Source organism: Protopterus annectens, chromosome 3.part1 (genome assembly GCF_019279795.1).
Source record: "Protopterus annectens isolate FY-2018-M chromosome 3.part1, PAN1.0, whole genome shotgun sequence".
In the NCBI taxonomy this organism is placed as follows: Eukaryota; Metazoa; Chordata; order Ceratodontiformes; family Protopteridae; genus Protopterus; species Protopterus annectens.
In genome coordinates, this window is record NC_056732.1 from 36,902,812 (window position 1) to 36,927,722 (window position 24,911).

General features: G+C 42.8%; 1 protein-coding gene across 1 annotated transcript in view; it reads left to right on the top strand.

The window, feature by feature from the left end:
- Positions 1-24,452, top strand: part of RAB12 (RAB12, member RAS oncogene family) — a 1,061,182-nt gene extending 1,036,730 nt beyond the window's left edge. The window contains exon 6 of the mRNA XM_044066526.1: positions 22,248-24,452. Coding sequence (XP_043922461.1) covers positions 22,248-22,364 — 117 coding nt within the window. The 3' untranslated portion in view covers positions 22,365-24,452. The remainder of the gene's footprint in view (positions 1-22,247) is intronic.
- The last annotated feature ends 459 nt before the right edge of the window (positions 24,453-24,911 follow it).

Genomic DNA, 24,911 nt, shown 5'->3' on the forward strand with positions numbered 1-24,911 from the left:
CGCACATGGAAGGCAGGTGTATACAAGGACAATGGTCTCCAAAGGAAACACATCTGCATATAAACCAAAAAGAAATGCTGGCAGTAATGCATGCTATCGAGGCTTTTCAACACCAACTACAGCAAGGCCATTTAATGATACGGACAGACAACACCACTGTGATGTGGTACATAAACAAGCAGGGGGGCACCCATTCTTATCCCCTTTGCAGACTGACAATGCAGCTTTGGGAGAAATCACTGAGTCTAAACATCCAGTTACAATCCCAGTTTGTTCCAGGAAAAGACAATGTATTGGCGGACAGCCTAAGCAGGAATTTCACAGATCCACACGAGTGGAGGTTACATCCGAAGGCTTTCAGACAACTCACTTCGACATGGGGCAAGCCAGAAGTGGACCTATTTGCCTCTCACCTCAATCATCTTCTACCAAAATTTTGCACAAGGACATACCATCCAAAGGCTTGGAAAATAGATGCCCTTTCATTCAACTGGAACGCCCTAGCAATCTATGCATTCCCACCTCTGCCACTGATGACCTCAGTATTACTAAAGATCAAAGCAGAGAAGCCCAAGGGAATCATAATAGCTCCGGATTGACCAAGACAACACTGGTACCCACTACTACGGAGCATATGTCACACCAGGAGGTGGGCCCTCCCTCAGTGGCCTCTACTTTTGACTCAACACAATTTCGAAACACTGCATCCAAACCTTCAGACACTGCAGCTAACAGCCTGGGAGATCCCATAAATAACTTCAGCTTATCTCTCTCCAAGGAAGTTCAGCGGATACTAACAGAGTCTCGAAGACCATCCACCAGAAAGGTTTACTTAGCAAAGTGGAAAAGATTCAGCAATTGGAATACCAGCAAGGGACATGATGCATCATTACTGAACATCCCACTTATCTTGGAATATTTGGCAGATATGTTACAGAGTGGCCTCTCATATTCTTCAATAAAGATACATGCATCTGCTATTTCAGCTAGATACAACACTGATCCTCCTGCTTTCTCTCCCCCCTTACTAAGACAATTCCTCAGGGGAATCAAGAACATTAAGCCACCAAGAAAGGCCCCAGTGCCAGCCTGGGACCTCAATTTTGTCCTAGAAAAACTGACTGTACCTCCTTTTGAGCCAGCAGCTTCAGTTGACTTGCAATTTCTCTCATGGAAAACAGGCTTTCTGTTGGCAATTACCTCAGCAAGAAGGGTTTCGGAGCTACAGGCCCTAATGGCAATACCACCCTTTATTATTTTCCACAGAGACAGGGTTTCATTAAGGACCAACCCTACTTTTATGCCAAAGGTGGTATCTAGGGTTTCTCTAAATCAAGCCATTCATCTGCCTGCTTTCTTCCCCAATCCTGAGAATAAGGGGGAAAGACTTTTGCATACCTTGGACATTCATAGACAACTTCGATACTACCTGGACAGAACCAAGGCCAGCAGGAAGTCTGAACAGTGTTTTGTAGCTTACGCCCCTGCAGTCCAAGGAAAAGCAATTTCAAAACAGACTATTTCTAAATGGATTGGACATCGCATCAGATTCTGTTATTCCTTTCATGGAAAGACTGTTCCAGCCTATGTCAGACCACATTCCACCAGAGCTACAGCCACCTCTACAGCATTTTTAAGAGGGGTGCCTACAAAGGACATTCTAGAAGCTGCTACATGGAGCTCCATGCATACATTCTCCAAACACTACAATTTCCCTCTATATTCCAGATCCAGAGCAGGCTTTGCTTCGGCAGTCCTGCAGGGTTTGATTGCCACACCATCTCTTTCCTAGAGCATACCTCCTCCCCCAGCTAAGCTATGGTATTCTACCCACATGTTATGACTGCAGTTGCATTCTTGAAGGACATAGTACAGTTTTGTACCTACCATAAATGTAGATGTCCGATAGACATGCAACTTCAGTCGGGTTTTCCCTCCCTCCATACCCCTCTATGCCTAGGGTCCACTCCTATCCCCCTTACTCTTAGCTGGGGATATTTGTTATGGTGTATTTGTTTTATTGCCCATGTATTTGTTTGGAATCCTGTTTTTTGTCTTCCAATTTGATTACAGCCTTCCTTGGAGGGCACCTGGCATCTGGGGCAAGAAACACTGAAGAAAATGGCGTCGGCTGATGCTTATGTACTCCAGCCGCTCTGACGTCGGAGAGAAATGCGACATCAGCCGACGTCGGACCCAGACTTTGGAATCCGGCCGACCGAGGGCTGCCTGAGGCAGGACAACCCACATGTTATGATTGCAGTTGCATGTCTATCGGACATCTACATTTATGGTAGGTACAAAACTGTACTTTATTGATTTTCCTCCGGATACCGAAACCGAGGAAATGCCCGAGACCATTGCTGTAGACAAGGTCACTCCAGCACGTGGAGCTGCCAGGCCTCCTATGGCCATGTCTATTAAGGCCTACACTAGGGCTAAGGCAGCCAGCAAAACAAAACATCTTACTACTAAAACCTTACCTCAGCCTACTCCAGAGACACAAATTATGTCTATGGCTGCTGATTTAATTTCTATGATTAGAGGTTCACAGGTCCATCCTGAGAGAGGATCCCAGCCTCCTTCTGATAAAAGGCCCTGGGTTGAAGCCCCTGACCCTATTCCGTCAGATGAAGATTCTGAGGGCTCTGTCCACTCTGATAGCCAGGAAGAGTTCTTCCAGACCTATGAGGACTCGGATGCAGAGGATTCCATTCTCTCGGCCTCCCCTCCTGAGGATATTTCTTTTGGGGAAGTTCTGCATACCATGAGGGAACATTTCAAGTGGCAAGGCCAGGAATATTCTGATTCCAGAAAGCGCCTTCGGACTTTCCTTAAGAAGCCCCAGCACAGGCCCTTAGCTATTCCTCCTGTACTTGATGTTTTGGATTATTTATATTCTGACTCTAGTGTTACCCCTGACTCTCTTCCTCCTGCTCCAGCCAAGCCAGACAGGTATTACAGGGTTCCAGAAACACATTCCCATTTATTCAGGGCCCATTCTGCTGATTTGGAAACTATTTCACAGGGGCCTAAAGGAGTTTCAGCTTCCACCTCTAAAATCCATTGCCCTCCAACAGGGAAGCTAGGTCATTAGAGAGATGGGGCAAAAAGGTTTACACTTCCACTACCTTATCTATGAGAGCTTTGAATTGCTTTTTTCATATGTTACAATATCAGGATTTCCTGTTAGAAGATTTACAAAAAACATTGGCCACTCCTGATCCTTTAGACAGGAAGGCTTTGCAGGAAGCTGTACATAATACTCAGCAAGTAAGCAGTCACTTCCTACAGTGTGGGTATGATGCACTGGAAGCTTCATGTAGGGCAGCTATGACAGGGGCAGTCATTCGAAGACATGCATGGTTAAAAGATCAACCTCTACCAGATCATGTGAAGGCAAAACTTCTGGATGCACCTTTGGAAAAGAACAAGCTTTTTGGTGCTAATGCTAAGGATGTGTTAAAGACCATCGAGGAAAAAGCAAAATCAGTTCAGACGGTGAAAGATTTCCTCCAGGTTCAACCCCCCAGATTCAGTAGGAATTGGCCTTCAAAAAACTGGTCCTTTCCTAATACAGAAAAGTTTCAAAGGGGTAAAAAGAGACGTGGCCGTGGAAGAGGCCAATACAGAGGTCCTTACAGGGGACGACAATGGCAGCCAGGAAACCAAAGAAGCAACGCAGGGGTTTACCTGCCCCACAGCCTCAATCCCAATGACTTTCCTCTACTTCCGCCTACCAGGGAACAAATAGAAGCTCCCTTGGGCGGGAAATTATCTCTGTTTGCAGAAAATTGGCACAGACTGACAAAGGACAAATGGATTTTGGACATTATAGACCGTGGCTACAGGTTCAATTTTCATACCTTGCCAAGAAAACAAGGCATGCCAAACCTACCACCAAACCAGAGGGCAGAGGCTATCAAGCAAATCTCTCTGCTGACTCGGATAAAAGCAATAGAAAAAGTTCCACAACAAGAACAAGGCCAGGGATTTTACTCAAGACTGTTCCTTGTTCCAAGAAAAGAATCTCAGTGGAGACCAATACTGGATTTGTCCGCACTAAACACCTTTCTCATAGTACCAAAGTTCAAAATGCTGACTCTACAGCAACTCCTTCCCATGCTGGGCAAGGGGTCTTGGCTGATTACTCTGGACCTCAAGGAGGCATACCTGCATGTCCCTATCAGACACAGCTGCAGAAGATACCTCAGATTTCTTGCAGGGCCAGAGCATTATCAATTCTCAGCATTGCCATTTGGCTTATCTACTGCGCCCAGAGTATTCACAAAATGCCTGGCTTCAGTAATTGCTCATTGCAGGCTCCAGGGGATACAAATTTACCTGTACCTGGACGACTGCCTCGTACAAGCGGACGACAAATTGATGTTGACAAAAAAACTTGGACTATGTCATAAGATTACTACAAGCTCTGGGATACACAGTCAACTTCCAAAAGTCAAGACTGCAGCCATCCCAGCAAATAATCTTCTTAGGAGCCAAATTAGACACAGCCTCTCAAATGGCTTACCTGACAGAAGACAAGCAAGAGAAGTTAACTGATTACTTCAAAGGTTTAGCAAAACTCACCCAGATGACTGCAAGGAGATTCCTACAGGCCCTGGGTTACATGGCATCCTGCATTCTCCTGGTTCCATTAGCAAGACTACACATGAGAAAGCTTCAGTGGTACCTAAAAAGCATTTGGTCTCAGCACAGCAACAACTTGGAGACAACCATACCGCTCATTCCATGCCTACAAAAGGAATTCCTATGGTGGGCCTCGGTGAGCCAGGCAAACACAGGTATGTCATTCAAAAAACCACAGACAACACAGACCATGACCACAGACGCCTCAGACCTTGGATGGGGGGGCGCACATGGAAGGCAGATGTATACAAGGACAATGGTCTCCAAAGGAAACACATCTGCATATAAACCAAAAGGAAATGCTGGCAGTAATGCATGCCTTCGAGGCCTTTCAACACCAACTTCAGCAAGGCCATTTACTGATACGGACAGACAACACCACTGTGATGTGGTATATAAACAAGCAAGGGGGCACCCACTCTTACCCCCTTTGCAGACTGACAATGCATCTTTGGGAGAAATCACTGAGCCTAAACATCCAGTTACAATCCCAGTTTGTTCCAGGCAAAGACAATGTCTTGGCGGACAGCCTAAGCAGGAATTTCACAGATCCACACGAGTGGAGGTTACATCCGAAGATCTTCACACAACTCACTTCGACATGGGGCAGGCCAGAAGTAGACCTATTTGCCTCTCACCTCAACCATCATCTACAAAATTCTGCACAAGGACATACCATCCAAAAGCTTGGAAAATAGATGCTCTCTCATTCAACTGGAACTTCCTAACAATCTATGCATTCCCACCTCTGCCAATGATGACCTCAGTATTACTAAAGATCAAAGCAGAGAGACCCAAGGGAATCATAATAGCTCCGGACTGGCCAAGACAACACTGGTACCCACTACTACGGAGCATATGTCACACCAGGAGGTGGGCCCTTCCCCATTGGCCTCTACTTTTGACTCAACACAGTTTCAAAACAGTGCATCCAAACCTTCAGACACTGCAGCTAACAGCCTGGGAGATCCCATAAATAACATCAACCTATCTCTCTCCAAGGAAGTTCAGCGGATACTAACAGAGGCTCGAAGACCATCCACCAGAAAGGTTTACTTAGCAAAATGGAAGAGATTCAGCAGTTGGAATACCAGCAGGGGACATGATGCATCATTGTTGAACATCCCACTCATCTTGGAATATTTGGCAGATATCCTAAAGAACGGCCTCTCATATTCTTCCATAAAGATACATGCATCAGCTATTTCAGCTAGATACAACACTGATCCTCCTGTCTTTTCACACCCTTTGCTAAGGCAATTCCTCAGGGGAATCAAGAACATTAAGCCACCAAGAAAGGCCCCAGTACCAGCCTGGGACCTCAATTTTGTCCTAGAAAAACTGACTCTACCTCCTTTTGAACCAGCAGCTACAGCTGACTTGCAGTTTCTCTCATGGAAGACAGCTTTCCTGTTGGCAATTACCTCAGCAAGAAGGGTTTCGGAACTACAGGCCCTAATGGCAATACCACCGTTCATAATTTTTCACAGAGACAGGGTTTCATTAAGGACCAACCCTACTTTTATGCCTAAGGTGGTATCTAGGGTTTCTTTAAATCAAGCTATTCATCTGCCTGCTTTCTTCCCCAATCCTGAGAATAAGGGGGAAAGACTGTTACATACCTTGGACATTCACAGACAACTTCAATACTACCTGGACAGAACCAAGGCCAGTAGGAAGCCTGAACAACTTTTTGTAGCTTACGCCCCTGCAGTCCAAGGAAAAGCAATTTCAAAACAGACAATTTCAAAATGGATTGGACATTGCATCAGATTCTGTTATTCCTTTCATGGAAAGACTGTTCCAGCCAATGTCAGGCCACATTCCACCAGAGCTACAGCCACCTCTACAGCATTCTTAAGAGGGGTGCCTACTAAGGACATTCTAGAAGCTGCTACATGGAGCTCCGTGCATACATTCTCCAAACACTACAATCTCCCTCTATACTCCAGATCCAGAGCAGGCTTTGCTTCTCGCAGTCCTGCAGGGTTTGATTGCCACACCATCTTTTTCCTAGAGCATTCCTCCTCCCCCAGCTAAGCTATGGTATTCTACCCATATGTTATGACTGCAGTTGCATTCTTGAAGGACATAGTACAGTTTTGTACCTACCATAAATGTAGATGTCCGATAGACATGCAACTGCAGTCGGATTTTCCCTCCCTCCCTCCATACCCCTCTATGCCTAGGGTCCACTCCTATCCCTGTTTCTCTTAGCTGGGGATATCTGTTATGGTGTATTTGTTTTATTGCTCATTTATTTGTCTGGAATCCTGTTTGTCTTCCAAATTTGATTACAGCCTTCCTTGGGGGGCACCTGGCATCTGGGGCAAGAAACACTGAAGAAAATGGCGTCGGCTGATGCTTATGTACCCCCAGCCGCTCTGACGTCGGAGGAAAATGCGACATCAGCCGACGTCGGACCCAGACTTTGGAATCCGGCCGACCGAGGGCTGCCTGAGGCAGGACAACCCATATGTTATGACTGCAGTTGCATGTCTATCGGACATCTACATTTATGGTAGGTACAAAACTGTACTTTTCCCTCCCTCTGTATTCACTGTTACAGTCCTGGTTTCCCTCCCTCTGTATTCACTGTTACAGTCCTGGTTACCTTCCCTCTGTATTCACTTTTGCAGTCCTGGTTACCCTCCCTCCATCCCACTTTCTTCTCTTTCACCTTTTATTACCATTCTTCCTTGTTGTTCTCCTTTCCTTACTAGGGACATATTGGTATTTATTTTCCACTGGTGGGGGTTTTCCACCACAACCTGGCCTCCTACTTTTGGGGCTCCTGACAGGTTATGGTAAGAAAAACTGATGTAATGGCGTCGGCTGCCTTACTTTATACTATTTGATGACCTGACATCAGTCCTCAAGTGACAGCAACCAAAGCAGAAATACTAAGTCTCTGGTATTCTGGCCGGCCGAGGGCTACCCTGGCAGGGATAACCCAGATGTGATGACTGCAACAGTGAATACCCTCGAACATCTACATTTATGGTAAGTGTACACAATTGTACTTTCTGTTATCAGGAGGTATGCATGATTACGCTCTCAGCCCCTCTCAGAAGATATTAAGGCAAAACTTCTATACTTTCCACTGAACAGGGACCTTTTATTTGGTCTAAATGCTGTTTATCTGAGACTTTACAAGACCAAGGAAATTACTGGACTGCAGACAGATCTTTATTACTTCTCTGCCCAGATACCAGAGAAATTACCCAGCTTAATACTACCTTTGCTCACAGAGAGCCTAGCCCTCCTCCTAAGGTCAAGTCTAGAAAAAGATTCCAAGACAAACCAGAGACTCTTAACAAGTCTGCCTTACTACCTTCTGCCCCCTCCCCCCACCCTGGTCACCCCTCTCACTATCCAAAAGACTCACCTGGGTCCTAAAAAATGTTTCCTCATCACTACAGTCAAATGGGTCCTCTCCGTTGTTCAGAAGGGGTACAGAATGACTTGGAAGGAAGTCCTTCCGTTTAGTGGCATCCTCCCACTCCTCACCTTCGAATAAAGTTGCTCCTTCCCATCATTCAACCTTTTCTTGAACATGGCACAATAGACCCTGTGTCCCTGCAGTACGTGGGGAAAAAGGTTCTATTACAGACTGTTCCTTGTCCCAGAAAAAAAAAAGAAGACTGGAGACTGATAATGGTTCTCTCCACCTTCAGCACTTTCTCTAGGTCCCTTCTTTCAAGATGTTGTCTCTGCAGACCCTTCTACCTTTCATTCTTCTGTATGCTTTACTAGTGTCTCTGGATCTAAAAGACACCTTCCTCCAAATTCCTATTCACCCCTCCCACAACAAATTTGTGAGGTTTTCAACTTGGTCTTTATACTTTCAGTTCTCTGCTTTGCCTTTTGAAAACTCTACACCCCAGAGTGTTCACAAAGTGCCTGACTCCAGTCATATTTTGCTGTAGTATCCAGGGAATACAGATGTTCCCTTATCTGGGTGTCCTGCTAATACAGGCAACCTCTCAGCAGACCCTCTTGACTCATCTCAAATTCACTCTGCCTCTACTCCAGGGCTTGGGGTTTACAGTCAACCTAAAGAAGTCCACTCTGGAGCCAAGCCACAATCTAGTTTTCTTGGGCTGCAGAATAGACACCAGACTCATGCTGGCCTTTCTGCAGCCAGACAGAGTGCTGAACCTCTTCCATTTACTTCTGTTAGCTTCTTTCCCTTCAGTCTTGCACATAAAGAGAAATTCTCAGAACAGGTCTTTATGGATGCATTCATGCCAATAAATGTCTGTATTACAAGAGGTTTAAGGTATCACACAGTAAAAACTCTAGCTTTGCTAGGTTTCTTTGTCGTTCTGTTTTTTCTCTGACCATTTTATTCTTTGGTTTTAATATTATGGATGATAGGATTATGATCCCTTGTAGACACCATTTTTGTGAGGACGTGCTTCAAGTTCTCCAGGAGGCAAAGAACTTAACTACCAGAAGATATTTCATAGCTAAATGGGCAAGATTTACCAACTGGTGTCTTGCTAAAGCAGGACCTGGTGGAGTTGAATACCCTAGTGGTCCTCTCTTATTTGTGTGAGCTGTCGAAATCTGGCCTAGCATATTCATCTTCAAGCCTCGCATTTCGGTCATATCTGTCTGCTTACTTCTGGATCCTCTTCTGTCCATTTCAGAAGTAAATCGGTTCTGCAAAGGTGCACTGCACCTAAACCCTCCAAGATAGCTATTCTGCCTGCTTGGGACCTTAAATTTGTGCTGGAAATACTCACCCTCCCTCCTTTTGAACCAGCAGCCTCTGCTTCTCTCACATTTTGTTTTTAGAAAACCATTCTTCTGGTAGCCCTCACCTTTGCTCTTTGGCAATCCCTCCCTTTCTTATTTTTCACAAAAAGGAAGAGGATTTTACACCAGAATCTCTCTGATATCCGAAAAGAGCTATGGTGGAGATCCATGTTTGGATTTGTCATAACTAAATGTCTTTCTGAAAGTATCCAGATTCAAATGCTCACCTTGCAGAATGTCCCAATCCTTACAGGCAGCTGTTTCATGGTGACTTTACATCTGAAGGATGCTTACCATCACATTCCAATTTCTGTCAACTTCAAGTTGAACATACAAAAGTCCTAGCTTTTACCTTCATAAAGAATTGTCTTCCAGGGTTTATGATGGACACTGAAAAAAAGCATGGTGTTCTACCAAAGAAGACAATGTCCTGACCATTCAGAACAATTTCAGGGATTTTTCTCTTCAGAAAGCTGCCTCAGCATGAGTTTCTCAAAATTCTAGGCCTCAGCATCAGTGATCTATACGCACTGAGCAGAGTGGATGAGAGTTGTTGACCACAACTGTTAGCTGAGATATACAAGTATCCTGTTTTTTTTTTCTCGATTATTTATACAGATTATTGTTTCTAACAATCAATATATAGCACTTTTATTGCCTGCCTTTTAGTCTTTGAGTGTATTTTATTGCTATTAACTAATCTGCACAAGTAACTGATTTGTTTGCAGTTAAAAGCATTCTGCATCTTTACAAATCTTTATCTGTTTAAAAACTTTAATTTGTGGCTTTCTCTGGTGCTTACTTGTCTGTAGGATATTGTTTTTAGCTGAAGCCTTTCTTTAACTTGGCTAGATTGTGTTAATTGTCTGCTGGCTAGTGGGGGCTGGTTCTTTTGTGTTTTTGTAAAAAAAAAAAAAAAAAAAAGTTGTTCTGGTATTTAAGCCCTAACTTTGATAGGGTTTCTGTCTATACACACTGAGCAGAGTGGATGACTGTTTACCACAACTGTTAGCTGAGATATGTAAGTATCCTGTTTTTTTTCTCAATTATTTATACAGTTTATTGTTTCTAACAATTAATACATAGCACTTTTATTGCCTGCCTGTTAGTCTTTGAGTGTATTTTATTGCTATTAACTAATCTGCACAAGTAACTGATTTATTTGCAGTTAAAAGCATTCAGTATCTTTACAAATCTTTATCTGTTTAAAAACTTTCATTTGTGGCTTTCTCTAGTGCTTACTGTCTGTAGGCTATTGTTTTTGTCCCCACCTCCCCTCCCAGTTGGTGTCTTCCTGTTATACTTGGTGGCTTTGCATTTGCCCGCCCCTACTGTAAATCTGATCTGTGACACTCCTCCCAGTCTAGTGTAATTAGCTCATTCTACCTAATACAGAGAGAACATTGGATAAGGCCTTCTGTTTCTCCTTTTTCCCTTTCAAAAAAAATTTTTTTTTTTGCCTGAATCTCCTTGTGTTCTGACTGTGCTTCTCAAACATTTTGGAAATATAGAGTATATTTCAGAGCATTTATTATAACTGTAATTGCCTTAATATTGCTACAACTCAAGTGCTCTAGGTTGTACTGCATCTGAAGTGTTTGTGTGTTTTAGCTGCTTTTCTGTATATTTAGACTTCTCTGTTTCTTTAACTAAATAAGCTCTGTAAAGTTGTTTTATTGCATTCCTGCCTGTATTTCTGACTTTTTTGCACTTTTAAAGTTTGTTTTTGCTTAGTTTAACTGGTAGGCTACACACTCAAGTGCGCTAGCCGAATTAAAGCATTTACTGTGTTTCTGTACCTAATTTCTGCTACTTTGTAAAAAAAAAAATATATATATATATATATATATCCTTGTTTCCCGCCTTTACTGAACTAGAATAGTCCAGTCTTCAGGTATTGCTGATCTCTGGGCTGTGTCATAGTTCCTGTGTTGCCCATATCCTTATTTGGATAGGAGGAAGCTTCTTTGTTCACCAGTGAGAGTGGGGAGTTCTGAGCAGCCTATCTATCCCTTGAGGAGTGGTTCCAGCCCAGTGACTTGTAGCTTATTGGCCGTTTTGGGCCATTTCCTCTCTCTTTCTAACCCCCTGCTTTAAAACCAGCTTTAGCGCGCTTTTGCGCTTATAATTTAAAGTTTGTCCTGTCTGTTGCATATACCTGTTGAGGCTACACACTCAAGTGCGCTAGCCTGTGTTACATATTTATTGCATTTTCCTGCTGTTTGTTGCAAAAAAGAAAACAAAAAAAAATTATCTTTGTTTCCCGTCTTTCCTGACCTAGAGTAGTCCAAATACAGGCTTTGCTGTATTCTGGACTTTTGGAAAGTTCCTGTGTTGCCCATTTCCTTTCTTGGATAAAGGGAGGCTTCTTTGTTCACCAGTGGCAGTGGGGAGCTTAGAGCAGCCTATCTATCCCTGGAGGAGTGTACCCAGCACAAGAATGTGGTAGTCTGTTGGCCGTTTTGGGCCAGTTTCTAGCTCTTTCAAGTCCCCCTGTATAAAACCCGCTTTGGGGCGGCTTTGCGCGATTTTGCACATAGCGCAGCATCGGGCAGCTCCACTTAATTGGGTTTAAACCATTCTCGGCTCAGGTTTAAACCATTCTCGGCTCCACAAAGTCTGCTCTTCACTTTTTCCCTTAGAACTGATCTAGTTCTTATAATAAACACCCTATTCCTACTCTAAAGCCTGGCACTTGCTCACTAAAGCAATTATATAAGTCAGCACTAAAAAATTAAAAGCACTACACCCTCACAAACTCCTCTTGAGTACCTTGTTCCCCATTGGCCCTTTTTTTCAATTATAAAGGAATTCTCAGTACTATTCTAGCATGTCCAAAGGTCAGTTGTCAATCTCCTCTCCGGTCCAGCTGGTGAATCTGGGAATCTTGAGGCAATGTTACAACTACCTCATGTACACAGACAACCCTCTCCTCCTCCCAACAAATTCCAACACATGTGAGAGATGCAACCATATAGCCAAACTGGAGGCTAAGCTCTCTCAACTCAGTACTGGCGTAACCAGTCAGGAGGAGAAGGAAACCACACTCACTACAATTCCAGTCTCACATAGACCTACCACGACAGCAAACCAAACACATAAACACACAAAAGCATACTCGGAGGCTCTAAATAAAAATCTGCCTAAGCAGCAGAGACCTCCAAAGCAGACACCTAAGCAACCGCTACCCCAAAACAAAACACATGCAACACATAGCGCACAAAGCCAGTGTGCCAAACAGTCACAGCCTTTAAGGCTAAACAACACACCTGATACACTTGTAATAGGTGACTCTATCGTCAGGCACACTGACGTCCCGCTCACCAGGCTGAACAAGGAGAAGGTCACAGTGAGCTGGCTGTCGGGCGCTAGGATCCGCCACATAACACAAGCACTCAGGTCACTCCAAGGCAAGTACAAATATGACTCATTCATTGTCCATGCTGGTGTGAATGACTTGAGACGTACCTCCCTTGACTACATAAAAAGAGACATAGAGGAGCTCTCTGAGCATGTAGCCCAGGCCGGTATGACCCTGACCTTGAGTAGCATCTTACCCTCACCAAGAATAATGCCACAATATGAAGACAAGATGATCAATTTCAACAATTGGCTTAAGTATTGGTGTCATTCAAAGGGGATCCAATGCCTATCAGCCTGGGATGACATGCTCGACAAGCCACAATGCTTCGCTAGGGACGGCTTGCACCTGTCACCCCTGGGCTTTCGGATATTGGCAAAGGCTCTTGCCACCCCCATAGTGCCTTTTTTAGGCAAGGCTCAAAAGACAAACCCACCTCCATAGGTATCACAAGGAATAAAAAACTAAGAGTAATGCTACTCAACGCCAGAAGTCTAAACTTCAAGATGCACACACTCAAAACTCTCCTTAGCATGGAGAACATCGATATCTGTGCAGTAACAGAAACCTGGTTCAAGGCTCCCGAGAGCACCCCAGCACTACCAGGTTATACCTCATACCATGGTTTTCTGCCCCAAAACTTGGACCGAACCACAAAAGGAGGGGGGAGTATCAATATTCATCAAAGATACCCACACCTCCAGGTTGGTGGCACAGCAAGAAGCATCAGAGACCATCCATGTGCAACTGACAGTGGGTAAAACTGCATTTCCAGTTTATAGCCTGCTACAGACCACCCTCCCAAACCCAGGAACCCCACTCGGCCTTCCTGAGAACACTGGAAAATATGAAGGTCTCTCCAAACACCATTATATTGGGCGACTTCAACTACCCAAACATAGCCTGGGAGCTTTACTCTAGCTCCAACACCCTAGCCCAAAGGTTCCTAGAATTTATAAACTCAAATGCTATGGAACAACTTGTTACCACTCCCACAAGAGGGGAAAACATACTGGACCTGATCATCACCAACATGGGGGCTCTGTGCTCCAGACCAGAAGTGTATCCCTTACTGGTAAGATCAGACCATAAACTCATCTCACTGGATATTCACATCCCGACCCCACCCCCTGCCCAGAAAACCACAGTGAAAAACTTCTCTAAAGCAAATTTCACACTCCTCAAAACCAAGGCGGAATCCTTCAAAGCCCCCGGGCCTGTGGAAAATACGGCCCAGACCGCAGAATCCTTTATAAACGCATTCTATGAACACCTTCAGGAATGCATGGATCATGCAATCCCAAACAAAACCAAGACCCAATCCTCCAAAGGCAGGCGTCCTGTCTGGTGGACCCCAGCCATAAACAAACTATACAATAGAAGGAGAAAGCTACTACATGATAGAGCAAAATCCCAAAAAGGGAAGGCATCTCTGATCAGTATTAGCAAAAAACTACGGGCACTCATAAAATCAGCTAAGGCCAGTTTCGAGAGAAAAATTGCACAGGACACTAAGGATAATCACAAGGCTTTCTTTAGTTATGTTAGGAACCTGGGTGGGAATTCCCAGATATGCTTAGAATTAGTCCAAAATGACAAAAAATACACCGAACCCACAGACATTGCCAACATCCTAGCTGATAGGTTCAGCGCAAACTCCCCCCCCTCCCCACCAAAAGGGCAAATATCTATCCCAGTAGAGTGCTGCCCCCCTGACATCTCAGATGCTGAGGTAAGAGCTGCCCTCTCCAAAGCAAAAAACACAGCATCAATGGGACCAGACAGTGTCCCGGGCTGCATCCTACATGAACTCCAAGAAGAGCTGAACCCAAACATAAAACTACTGTTCAATCTCAGCCTTACTACAGGATATGTACCCAAAGAGTGGCGTACAGCAACAGTAGTCCCTCTCCACAAAGGTGGTGCCTCAACGGATCCTGGAAACTATCGCCCCATAAGCCTGACTAGCTTGGTCTGCAAAGCTATGGAAAGGATCATCATGGACCTCATAAATAAAGATAGTGGGGACCTACAGACACTGGATCCTACCCAGTTCAGCTTTAAGGGCAGATCTTGCCTCTTAAACCTGGTCGATTTCTTTGAAACAGTCACCAAGGCCATTGACAAGGGGAAGGTGGTCCACACAGCCTACCTGGACCTCGCAAAAGCCTTCGATACAATACCCCACTCTGCCATTATAGATAAGCTCACCAGCTTAAATATAAACCCCTATGTCACTAGATGGGTTGCAAACTGGCTCAAGGACAGAACCCACATGGTTAGAATTGCTGGAGCCATGTCAGACTCCAAACCAGTTACAAGTGGCGTCCCACAAGGCTCAGTCCTGGGACCTCTCTTGTTCGGTGTATATTTCTCGGAGGTACAGGCCAATACGGAAGGACTGTGGCTGACCAAGTTCGCAGATGACTGCAAACTAGGTGCCATAATTGACTCTCCAGCTGATAAAAGCATCCTACAAAAGGGCCTCATAGAAACAGACAACTGGTGCCAGAGCCATGGCCTCAAGCTAAACGCCAAAAAGTGTATAGTCATCCCCTTTGGCAAAAACAAAGTGCCCACAAATTACCACATAGGTGGTAATCCATTAAGTACGGAAGAAGTAATTAGGGACCTGGGGAACCCAAGTTGATAGCAATCTCTCATTTGAAAACCACGTGGCCAAAGTGGTTAGAAAAACATTTTATATAGCCCACCTAATCATGAAGGGATTCACATCTAGATCAGGGGAGGTCATTGTGCCTCTTTACTCATCCCTCATCAGGCCCATAATTGAGTACAATGCCCCTTTTGGGATGTACCTTACCAGACACCTGCAGCAACTGGAAAGACCCCAAAAGTACCTCACAAAGAGGATCAAAGGGCTCAAACAGATGCCATATGCTGCCCGGTTAAAGAAACTCCAGCTCTACTCAATGGCATACCGCCTGCTCAGAGGCGATCTGTGCCTGACGTATAAAGCCATGTCCAACCCGGAATTAATGGACATGCTCACCTCAGAAAATCCAAATCCCATCGAGCTACGCGCTCGAGAGACTTGAACCTCAGCACTGAAATAAATAGGACATGCTGGAGGGACAGATTCATAACCCAGAGGCTCCCTTCAGTATGGAATAAAATCTCAGTCCAGGTTAGGCAGAGTCCCTTATTGACTCTCTTCAATATGAATCTTGATGAGTGAATGGGAGATCGTAGGTTTAACCCGGGTATCACTTCTGTGTCACTGTTAGACAGAGGCACAGTATACTAACCTCGAAAAAGGGCATAGCAAAATTCATTTAAAATGGGTGGCGAAAGCCAAACACACTCTGGCTAGGCTTATAAATGCCCTAGGTCAGGTAGACTAGTATGAACCTATGAACCTATACAACTGGACAGACTCTACATGAGAAAGATTCAGTGGTACTTTAAAAAAATTGTTGGACTCCACATCTGCTTCCCTTGGAGTTCCAGGTATCATTGCTGGATTTCGTGAAACAGGAGTTACAGTGGTGGAGGGATCAGATGTCTCTTAATCCCAACCCACCCTTCTCCCTCCAGACCTCAGTTCAGTCAGTGCAGATGGACTAATCAGATTTTGCATGCTGAACAGTGTCCAGAGGAGTTCTTTTGCAAGGCAGATAGGGTCCTTCAGATGCTTAAAGCAAGTAAGTGGTCACTATATTTTACCCTGTTTGCCGGTTGGCAGTGATAGCCTGGGTGCTACTCTTGCAGCATTCAGGCCTCATACATCCCATCAGTGCAAAACCTATAGTGGCAGGCAGACTTAACAGATCCCCAGGAGACCCTCACAAATGGAAACTCAGGGCAGAGATCTTCCTGGATTTCATCCAGATGTGAGGAGCACTTCAAATAGCTCTGTTTGCCTCCTTTTAAAACAGAGAGTTAGAAAGCTTCTGTTTGAGACATATGTGCAACCACACTTAGAGGACAGAAGCATTGTCATTGCCTTGGACCAGCATGTTCCTTTGCGTATTTCCACCAATACCCAAGGTAGTTCTGAAAATTCAGAAAGAATTACCAAAGATCATTGTGATGATCCCCTTTTGGCCCAGGCAAAGTTGGTTCTCTCTTTTAATGGAATTGGCTAAGGGCAGTTACCACAACCTTCCTCACATTCTGGATCTGCTCATACGACATCATCTTAGAGCAATTGCTACTGACTGCCTGTGTGATTCTGTCTTGATACCTTTGAGGAACCATGGATCCCCCTCTTTTTACTCTTTATGTGGTCAGTTTATGAAAGGGGTTTTGCACTTGATACTCACTGAAATCATATTCCTTCTCCTTGGGATCTCAGCTTTGTTCTATAAAAAAGGTCTCATCTCCTTTTGAAATTACCTTTTAGGCTGATTTGAGGTTCATCAGTTGGAAAACTATTTGCTTATTGCTGTGGCATCTACAAGGCAAGTGTCTTAGCTGCAAGCTGTCATGTTAAGCCAGCCTTATATGACTTTCCACAAGGACCGAATTGTTTTATGCAATAATCCCTTCTTTCTTGGCAGTACTTCTCTGAATTTACCCTGAATCAAGCCGCCACTCTCCTAGTTTTATTTCTGGAACCTAAAAACAAAGAAGAGAAGATTCTGCATACCTTGGATATGCACAGGCAGCTCAGGTACTGCTTTGACAGAGCTAACCCCTTCAGGAAATCTTAAACTGTTGTTTTCTATTCCGGGGCTAATAAGGGTTTAACCTGTGTATAAGCAAACAATTGCTTGTTGTCTTCTCCAGTTGTTGTTTGTTACTCCCATCATGGTAAATGTATTCCAAGCAAAGTTAAGGCACATTCCACAAGAGCCTTATCAGGTTTGGTGGGATATTGGAAGGGAGTATACTCTAGAAGCATTCTAGTATTGGCAAATAGTATATTCTAGAAGCATTCTAGTATTGGCAAGGGGTATATTCTAGAAGCATTCTAGTGTTGGCAAGGAGTATATTCTAGACGTATTCTAGTGTTGGAAAAGAGTATATTCTAGAAGCATTCTAGTGTTGGAAAAAAGTATACTCTAGAAGCATTCTAGTGTTGGAAAGGAATACACTCTAGAGGCATTCTAGTGTTGGAAAGGAGTATACTCTAGAAGTATTCTGGTGTTGGAAAGGACTATACTCTAGAAGCATTCTGGTGGTGGAAAGGAGTGTACTCGGAGCATTCTTGTGTTGGAAAGGAGTATACTCTAGAAGCATTCTAGTGACAGCAACCTGGTCCTCAGTTCATAACTTTAAAAGTCACTACAAACTGGATTATTTCAAGTGCCAGTGCAGGCTTTGCGAGGACCATTCTCCAGAGGCTCCTGGATCCTTATCCTTCATCCTCCTAGGTAGGGTAGACTTTGGGAATCTAAACATATATGCCGCTGAGGCAGTGTAATGTACTACAGTTGCGCAAGTCGTACTTACTTGTAATAGATGAGGTTTGAATTTCACACTGCTTCAGTGGCATCACCCACCCACCTTTCCCCCTTATTTTGCGTACAGTTTGATGGTATCCAAACTTGTAGTGGTTGGATTTAACTATTTGTGTCTATGCTTTATGGCTGTGAATTGGTTAGTTTAAGACGGCTATTTCTTCTGGTCTTTCTTGGTTCATTCTACTTATCATTAAAAGCCTGAATAACTGACTGTGACAGTGGAAGGCTTCCTCTGATGGGAAGAGACATTGCCAAATCCCTGTCACAGAGAATCAGAGGAAGGGATTCTGAGCTCTGGAAAGCTGCCAGTGTGGGTTTGTGCAGTCACAAAATCCATATGCCACTGAGACGGTATGAAATTCATACATTTGCTATTACAGATAAGTAAGGCCTGCATAACTAAACTATGCCCTTCTCATCTCTGTTGCAGTATTCTTTCCCACCGTACCTTCCCCCTTTTCTGATTCATCATTCCTTTTACTCATGGACTGAGGGGGACTACTGTCTGTCTCATCTCTTAGCTGGCCAATTTATTTTGGTTCTTAGGCCTCTACAGGCTTAGAGATGGTCTGAGGGTTTATGCCCATATAGCCGCTTATGTACCCTTGTGCCTTTGGGCTCAAGTCATATGTCAGGATTGGCATAATGGTTAAGTTGTTTACCTCCAACACAAGGTGCAGGGTTTGATTCTCACATTTGAGAGAAATTTGCTAGGTTTAAAATGGCCTGCAAGAGCAGCTAGCCTAGTACTTACCCATGAATGTATGATTCTGTTGAAAGTTTTGGCTATGGTATCCCGACTGGACATCCAGGTTGTTTTGGCAAGATAACCTAACAGCTTGGAATACTGCACAGTGAACTGTAGGGCATCTACTGTTATGTTAAGCTCTTACATAACTGTACTTTTCTTTTTGTAGCTGGCATTTTTAATCTCATTCAGCCAGTGTGCCTCATAGGTTTAGTTTCCCCTTAGTGAAGCAGGGTAATCGGCTATTGTTCCTTGACAAAGATCAAGCGGTTTATCTTCAGAACTAGCATATATAAGAAAAAACAGAATTAATAAGTGTTATATTAAACACTCCCTTGACAGTTGCTTAGAGCTACTCATGAAGTTCTGAATTAAGCACACTGCCTTTGTAAGGGCCAAGGAAAAGGAAAGACAAAACATCATATATTGAGGCATTTTGGGAGAGTGGAGCTTTCAATGAAAAAAGAAAAAAATAGCTAATTGTTCTGTCGCAAGCAATACATAGAAGTCAAAGTATAAAGCAAGTGTAACTATGTAATGAAAATAACCATCACTAATTCACAGAAGCTGAAAGTGTGGTCAAAAACACTTCATTTTGTGCCTAAAGTTGCCCTTGAATGTTACCTCAAGGGGCATCTCTAACTTGTCATACCGTGGAGGAGATTTCTTCTACTTTGTGTGCAGACATTATTGAAGATGCTAGTCTTTTTCTGCATGTCAGTCATTAGCTAATGATGTAGTCTGTAGGTATTAAAATGTTCTTCATCACGGGTGTTTGATGTTTTGCATCTTTCATTTATAACAACTTATTTTCTGTAATACTGAAGCATGCTCAACCAACTGTGAGTTGCACAAAAATTTAGACAAGAAAAAGTGTATGCATTTGTGTGTTGAAGTATGTCATGTTTACCTAATTTCCTCTTTTTACTAAAAATGCTTAGTGTTTTATAAGATGGCCAAGGAAGTTTGGGATGAACTCTGTTACTATTTAGTATCCTGTGTCTGCACCATTTTTATTTTTTATCACCAGAGACCATTGGGCTTGGCACGTCTGTGCGGTAGAAGTCATTTTTGTAAACCAGGTTAGAACCAGTCCTTATGAAGACTTTTTTTTTCTGCTTGTTTGTAGTCTACAGCGAGATGTGATCTAGAACTGAATTGTATTTATTTTTGAGTACCGCCTTCATTAGTTCCTCGACTTGTATATATGGGATGACATTTGGTGTGATGCACTTAATGCTTTGGTGGGTGGTCCTTAGAGGCTTATGCATCCAAAACTCAGTAACTTGGGTGGTTGTGAACAGTGTTCCCTAAGGTATGCAGCTAAGCTGTGGTTGCGTGTGTTGTTTACAAATGCTCACAACTTGCTGTTAATATCCTGAGGCCTATAATTCCGATCCTTAGAATACTGGAGCTGCAGGTACAAATGTGAGGGGAAAGTATGCCAAGTCCAAGGTCGTAGTATCTGAGTATCCCCCAACTTTGAGGTACAGCAGTCTTAAAGTTCCTATGTACATGCCACAGGGATGTAGAGGTGAACCCCCCCCATGCCCCATATTGGGACCGTAGGGGTAAAGCACCCTGCAAAGTAGTGTAAAAGTTCATTTGAAATTTGCTACTTTTTGCCACTTTTTTTTTAAGTGTCAGGACGTGCATTATTGAGCCTGACACTTTCAATATTGCACCCTGAGCCTTGTGACTGGTAAGTATAGGTACCTAGTATTTACATTCGTTTAAGAGTTGCTTCTTGTTATTTACATGAAATGTACTAGCAGTGAGATTCAAAACATGCCCATACTTACTTCTCTCCGAATCATAACTGTTGGAGCTCGTAAATACTCAAGTACATGAAAAAGAATCATGTTCAATCCCTGTAGCAGTTTCTCTCAAATTGGGTGCATTAATGACCATGTCTCTTTCTTGTTAGCTTATCTTCATTACTTAGGATCATTGAAAGGAAGTCCTGTACATCTTTAGTTATGTTTGTATTTGTGTACCGCGCAACCATGGACAGCATATTACACACAGATATGCAGAGAGGCATGGGTGCAAAGTGCACAGATGCCCAGACAGGCATGGGCGCACACAGATATGTAGACAGGCATGGGCAGAGACACCATTGCACATCTAATGAAGATCTTAAAAAATGACAGGATTCATACCACTTGCATAGTTGCAGCTTCCTTTTAATTTTGTCTTTGTCCATCAGTTTTTGAACTTTAGTAACAGTGCTTTTTTTTTCTCTGGACATATTTGGGCAGCTTCCTTTTAGTTTTGTCTTTGTCCATCAGGTTTTGAATTTAGTAACAGTGTGTTTTCTCTGGACATATTTGGGCAGCTTCCTTTTAGTTTTGTCTTTGTCCATCAGGTTTTGAACTTTAGTAACAGTGCGTTTTCTCTGGACATATTTGGGCAGCTTCCTTTCAGTTTTGTCTTTGTCCATCAATTTTTAAACTTTAGTAACAGTGCTTTTTTTTTTCTCTGGACATATTTGGGCAGCTTCCTTTTAGTTTTGTCTTTGTCCATCAGGTTTTGAATTTAGTAACAGTGTGTTTTCTCTGGACATATTTGGGCAGCTTCCTTTTAGTTTTGTCTCTGTCCATCAGGTTTTGAACTTTAGTAACAGTGTGTTTTCTCTGGACATATTTGGGCAGCTTCCTTTTAGTTTTGTCTTTGTCCATCAGTTTTTGAACTTTAGTAACAGAGCTTTTTTTTTCTCTGGACATATTTGGTCATTAGTCATTTCATTGATGTTCAACCATGTACTGAGGCAGACTGGATGGTCCAGTGTTCCTTTAATGTCTAAGCATTCTCTTTTGTCTGTAGTCAGAGAACATTACTGATATATGATTTCTGTAGAATCATTTTTGTTTGTAATAAATGTGTAAGGCTTGTTGAATGAAGAGCCCCAACTTATTAATGACCTGGGAACATTGAAAATTGAGTTGCTTGGTCACAGGTATGTGGCTTATGGTAGTCATGTTGTGATTGAGTATATAAATACCAGTTTCGCTGATGTGGCTTGTGGTAATCATGTTGTAATTGGCCGAGTATACACAGTACCAGTCTTGCTAATGAGGCTTGTGGTGGTAATCATGTTGTGATTGACTTGGTGTACACAGTACCAATCTCGTTGCAGGTTCATAGCTGTAACCTTTAAGTTCTATTCATCCAAACATCCATCCATCCTCAGCTAACTGTCTTCTGAAAATGCTCCATATTTATTTGACTAATGACTGTTTGGAGTATCCATATCTAATAATCTAACGTTTTTTAATTTTTATTTCTGCTTCAGATGCCACTAGAAACATTTCAAAGGCGTGAACTGTCTAACAGCATTTTATCTCTGCAACCAGAACCAGAAATCCCACCAGAACTTCCTCCTCCTAGATCAAATATTCGCTGCTGTTGAAGTGTCATTAAAGGAAGAGAAGAGCGACAGCAAGCACACATGTATGCTCAGATTTGTACGGTTCTGCACTACAGCCTTCCAGCTGGGACAGTGCTGCACTTTGTTGTCCAAAATAGAGTTACACATTAACTTGTAAATACCTAATAGTCACTGCTGTAGGGTTTTCAGCAATAATAATAAATGTTTTATCTGGTCGTATATATTGCTTCAAAGCTGTGTTCTTTACAAAAGAAAAAGAAAAAACTGGAACCGTTGAAAGAAAATGCAGTGTGACCCCAGTGTAAGTTCCACGGTATTCGAATATGGACGTTAAATTCTGCAGCTTGACTGAAACTCTTGCACACAAGAATGTTGAACGTTTATAACAAAATACTTTGTGATGCTTTTAAACTTAAAAGCACAAAAACAGCAGCATTTGATGGAGGATTACAACCATTGGATTTAATAACGAGACTACAGCATACAAAAATACTTCCACGCTTAATTAAGGGATTTTCTTTGCATTGCAAACATTATTTTATTATTGCCTATTATTTTATTCTGCTTTCTGAAGCTACATGTTTTAGTTTTGCTGTCATTCTGTGTAGTAATTAATTTATTCATACTGCAAAACAGAGCTATGCTTTTACGCTTGAAAATAGTGAGACCTCAAATGCTAGAACTATTTTCTGTCTGCATATGAAGCCTGGATCAGAACTGTCATTTGTGCATATCAGTTATAGACGCCTTTCTGTATATTTGACAGTTATATTGTGTGATTTATAAGAATTGCTCACAAGACTGTTACCTACCGAGACTTCCTGGTAGTAGCAAATTCACTTCCTAGACAACTTTAGTATAGATTAGTTAATTATGGTTTAATTGCTTCCCCCTTCTCACCTGCCTCTGAGATTCCAGCGAAGTTGCTGGACATCACGTTCTGTCCCCTGTGTACCACAGTGGCTCCCCAGTGGGCAATCCTGGATGCATTTCTTCACCTGGTGGGCACCCTGACTACACAAGGAGTTGACTTTATGAAGTCATTCCTACAGCCAGGGGAGCAGGGACCTAGAAGGAGCCATCATCCTATGGCAGCAACAGTCAGTCTATACGCATGGGAATCGATGTGCCGAGATGTCCTCATGTCTGTCACCCATTCTTGCTGAATTACAAGGCTTTAGGTTTCCACCCGAAATGCACAGGAAGTGGTTCTTTGCAAGTCTGACCACCAGGAATAGGAGAGCTTGCTGGCCATTGGTTGCTTCATTCTATCCTCCCTGGCTAGTTTTTCCATCAGCCCACGTCTGTTCCCAAGCTTTGGTTACTAGCACCACAGATGGATACCCTTCCTGTATGCCATTGGGCTGGCTTGGTATGGAATGCTTAGTTACTGCATATTTCAAATAGTAAATCATGTGACAGGCCTATCAACACAAATGTAATAGCTGGTGTTTAGTTCAGGTAGTGTGTTAGGGAGGTTACTGTCTTGTGACCCTAAGATAGTGACATAAAAGTGGAAAATATGCAGATGTATTTTGTGGTTGCAACCATGGTATAAAAATACCTTTCTGCTATCTTATTTCACACCAAAGCAGATATTTTTATTTTTTTTTTTTTTAAATATTCTCATTCTGAATAATTCACTGTAAAATCATTTACAAGCACACATACATTTACAGTATATATGTATGCATACATGTGTACATATGTTATCTCCTTGCAGGTGGGTAAAACCTGCTCTGCATAGCACCTGTTTTAAGTGCATCCTGGGAGCTCTCTGAGCTAATTATGTTAAATGAAGGTCGTTCTAATTTCAGCCCACTACTACTGGGTGTGTTGGACTTATTTATAGCTGTTTACACCAACTTTTGTAGACTTTGGTTGCTGGTTATGCCATTTTCCCACTCTGTTACTAGTAATGTTCAGAGTGTTTCAGTTTGAAGTTCACACTGAATTTCAGCATAATTTTTATCATCGATAAATGTTTGTTCATTTGAAAAATAAATGTTTGTTTATTTGAATAACATGGCATGTCCTGAATGTTGTATTGAAATGCATTGTAATTTTCATAAACTAATGAAGTGAATAAAATTTTGTATTTATTACTCATGAGACGACTATTTTCTGTTGTTAAAGCAGAACCAGAATTTCAAGCAGTGTGTTGTGAAGGCTCAGTACTGAAACTGAATGCAGGCCGACATTTGCAGCTACATTCAGTTTTCTGCAGAGAAGTGGAATGGGTTGATCTTCAGAGTTGTCTTGAGATGGCTTTGAGTTATCTAGTGTTCCTTGTCGCAAAAGAAGTGGAAAGTGTTACGCATTCAGTCCCCTTTTGTGCATACTCTGTGCTGAGACCCTGTAAAGTGTGGGAGATTCTTTTTGGTGCTGCATATCTGAAATTAAACAGTTTTCTTTAGTTGTGTTTCTGCTTTGGAAAAGTACAAGAAAACATGCAGTAATTTGGAAGAGTTATGGATGATAAAAGATTAGGTATCTTGTGCAAATATGTTGCCGTTTGGTTTTAGCATGAGAAATAATCTAAGATCATGAATTCACTTCTGGTAGACG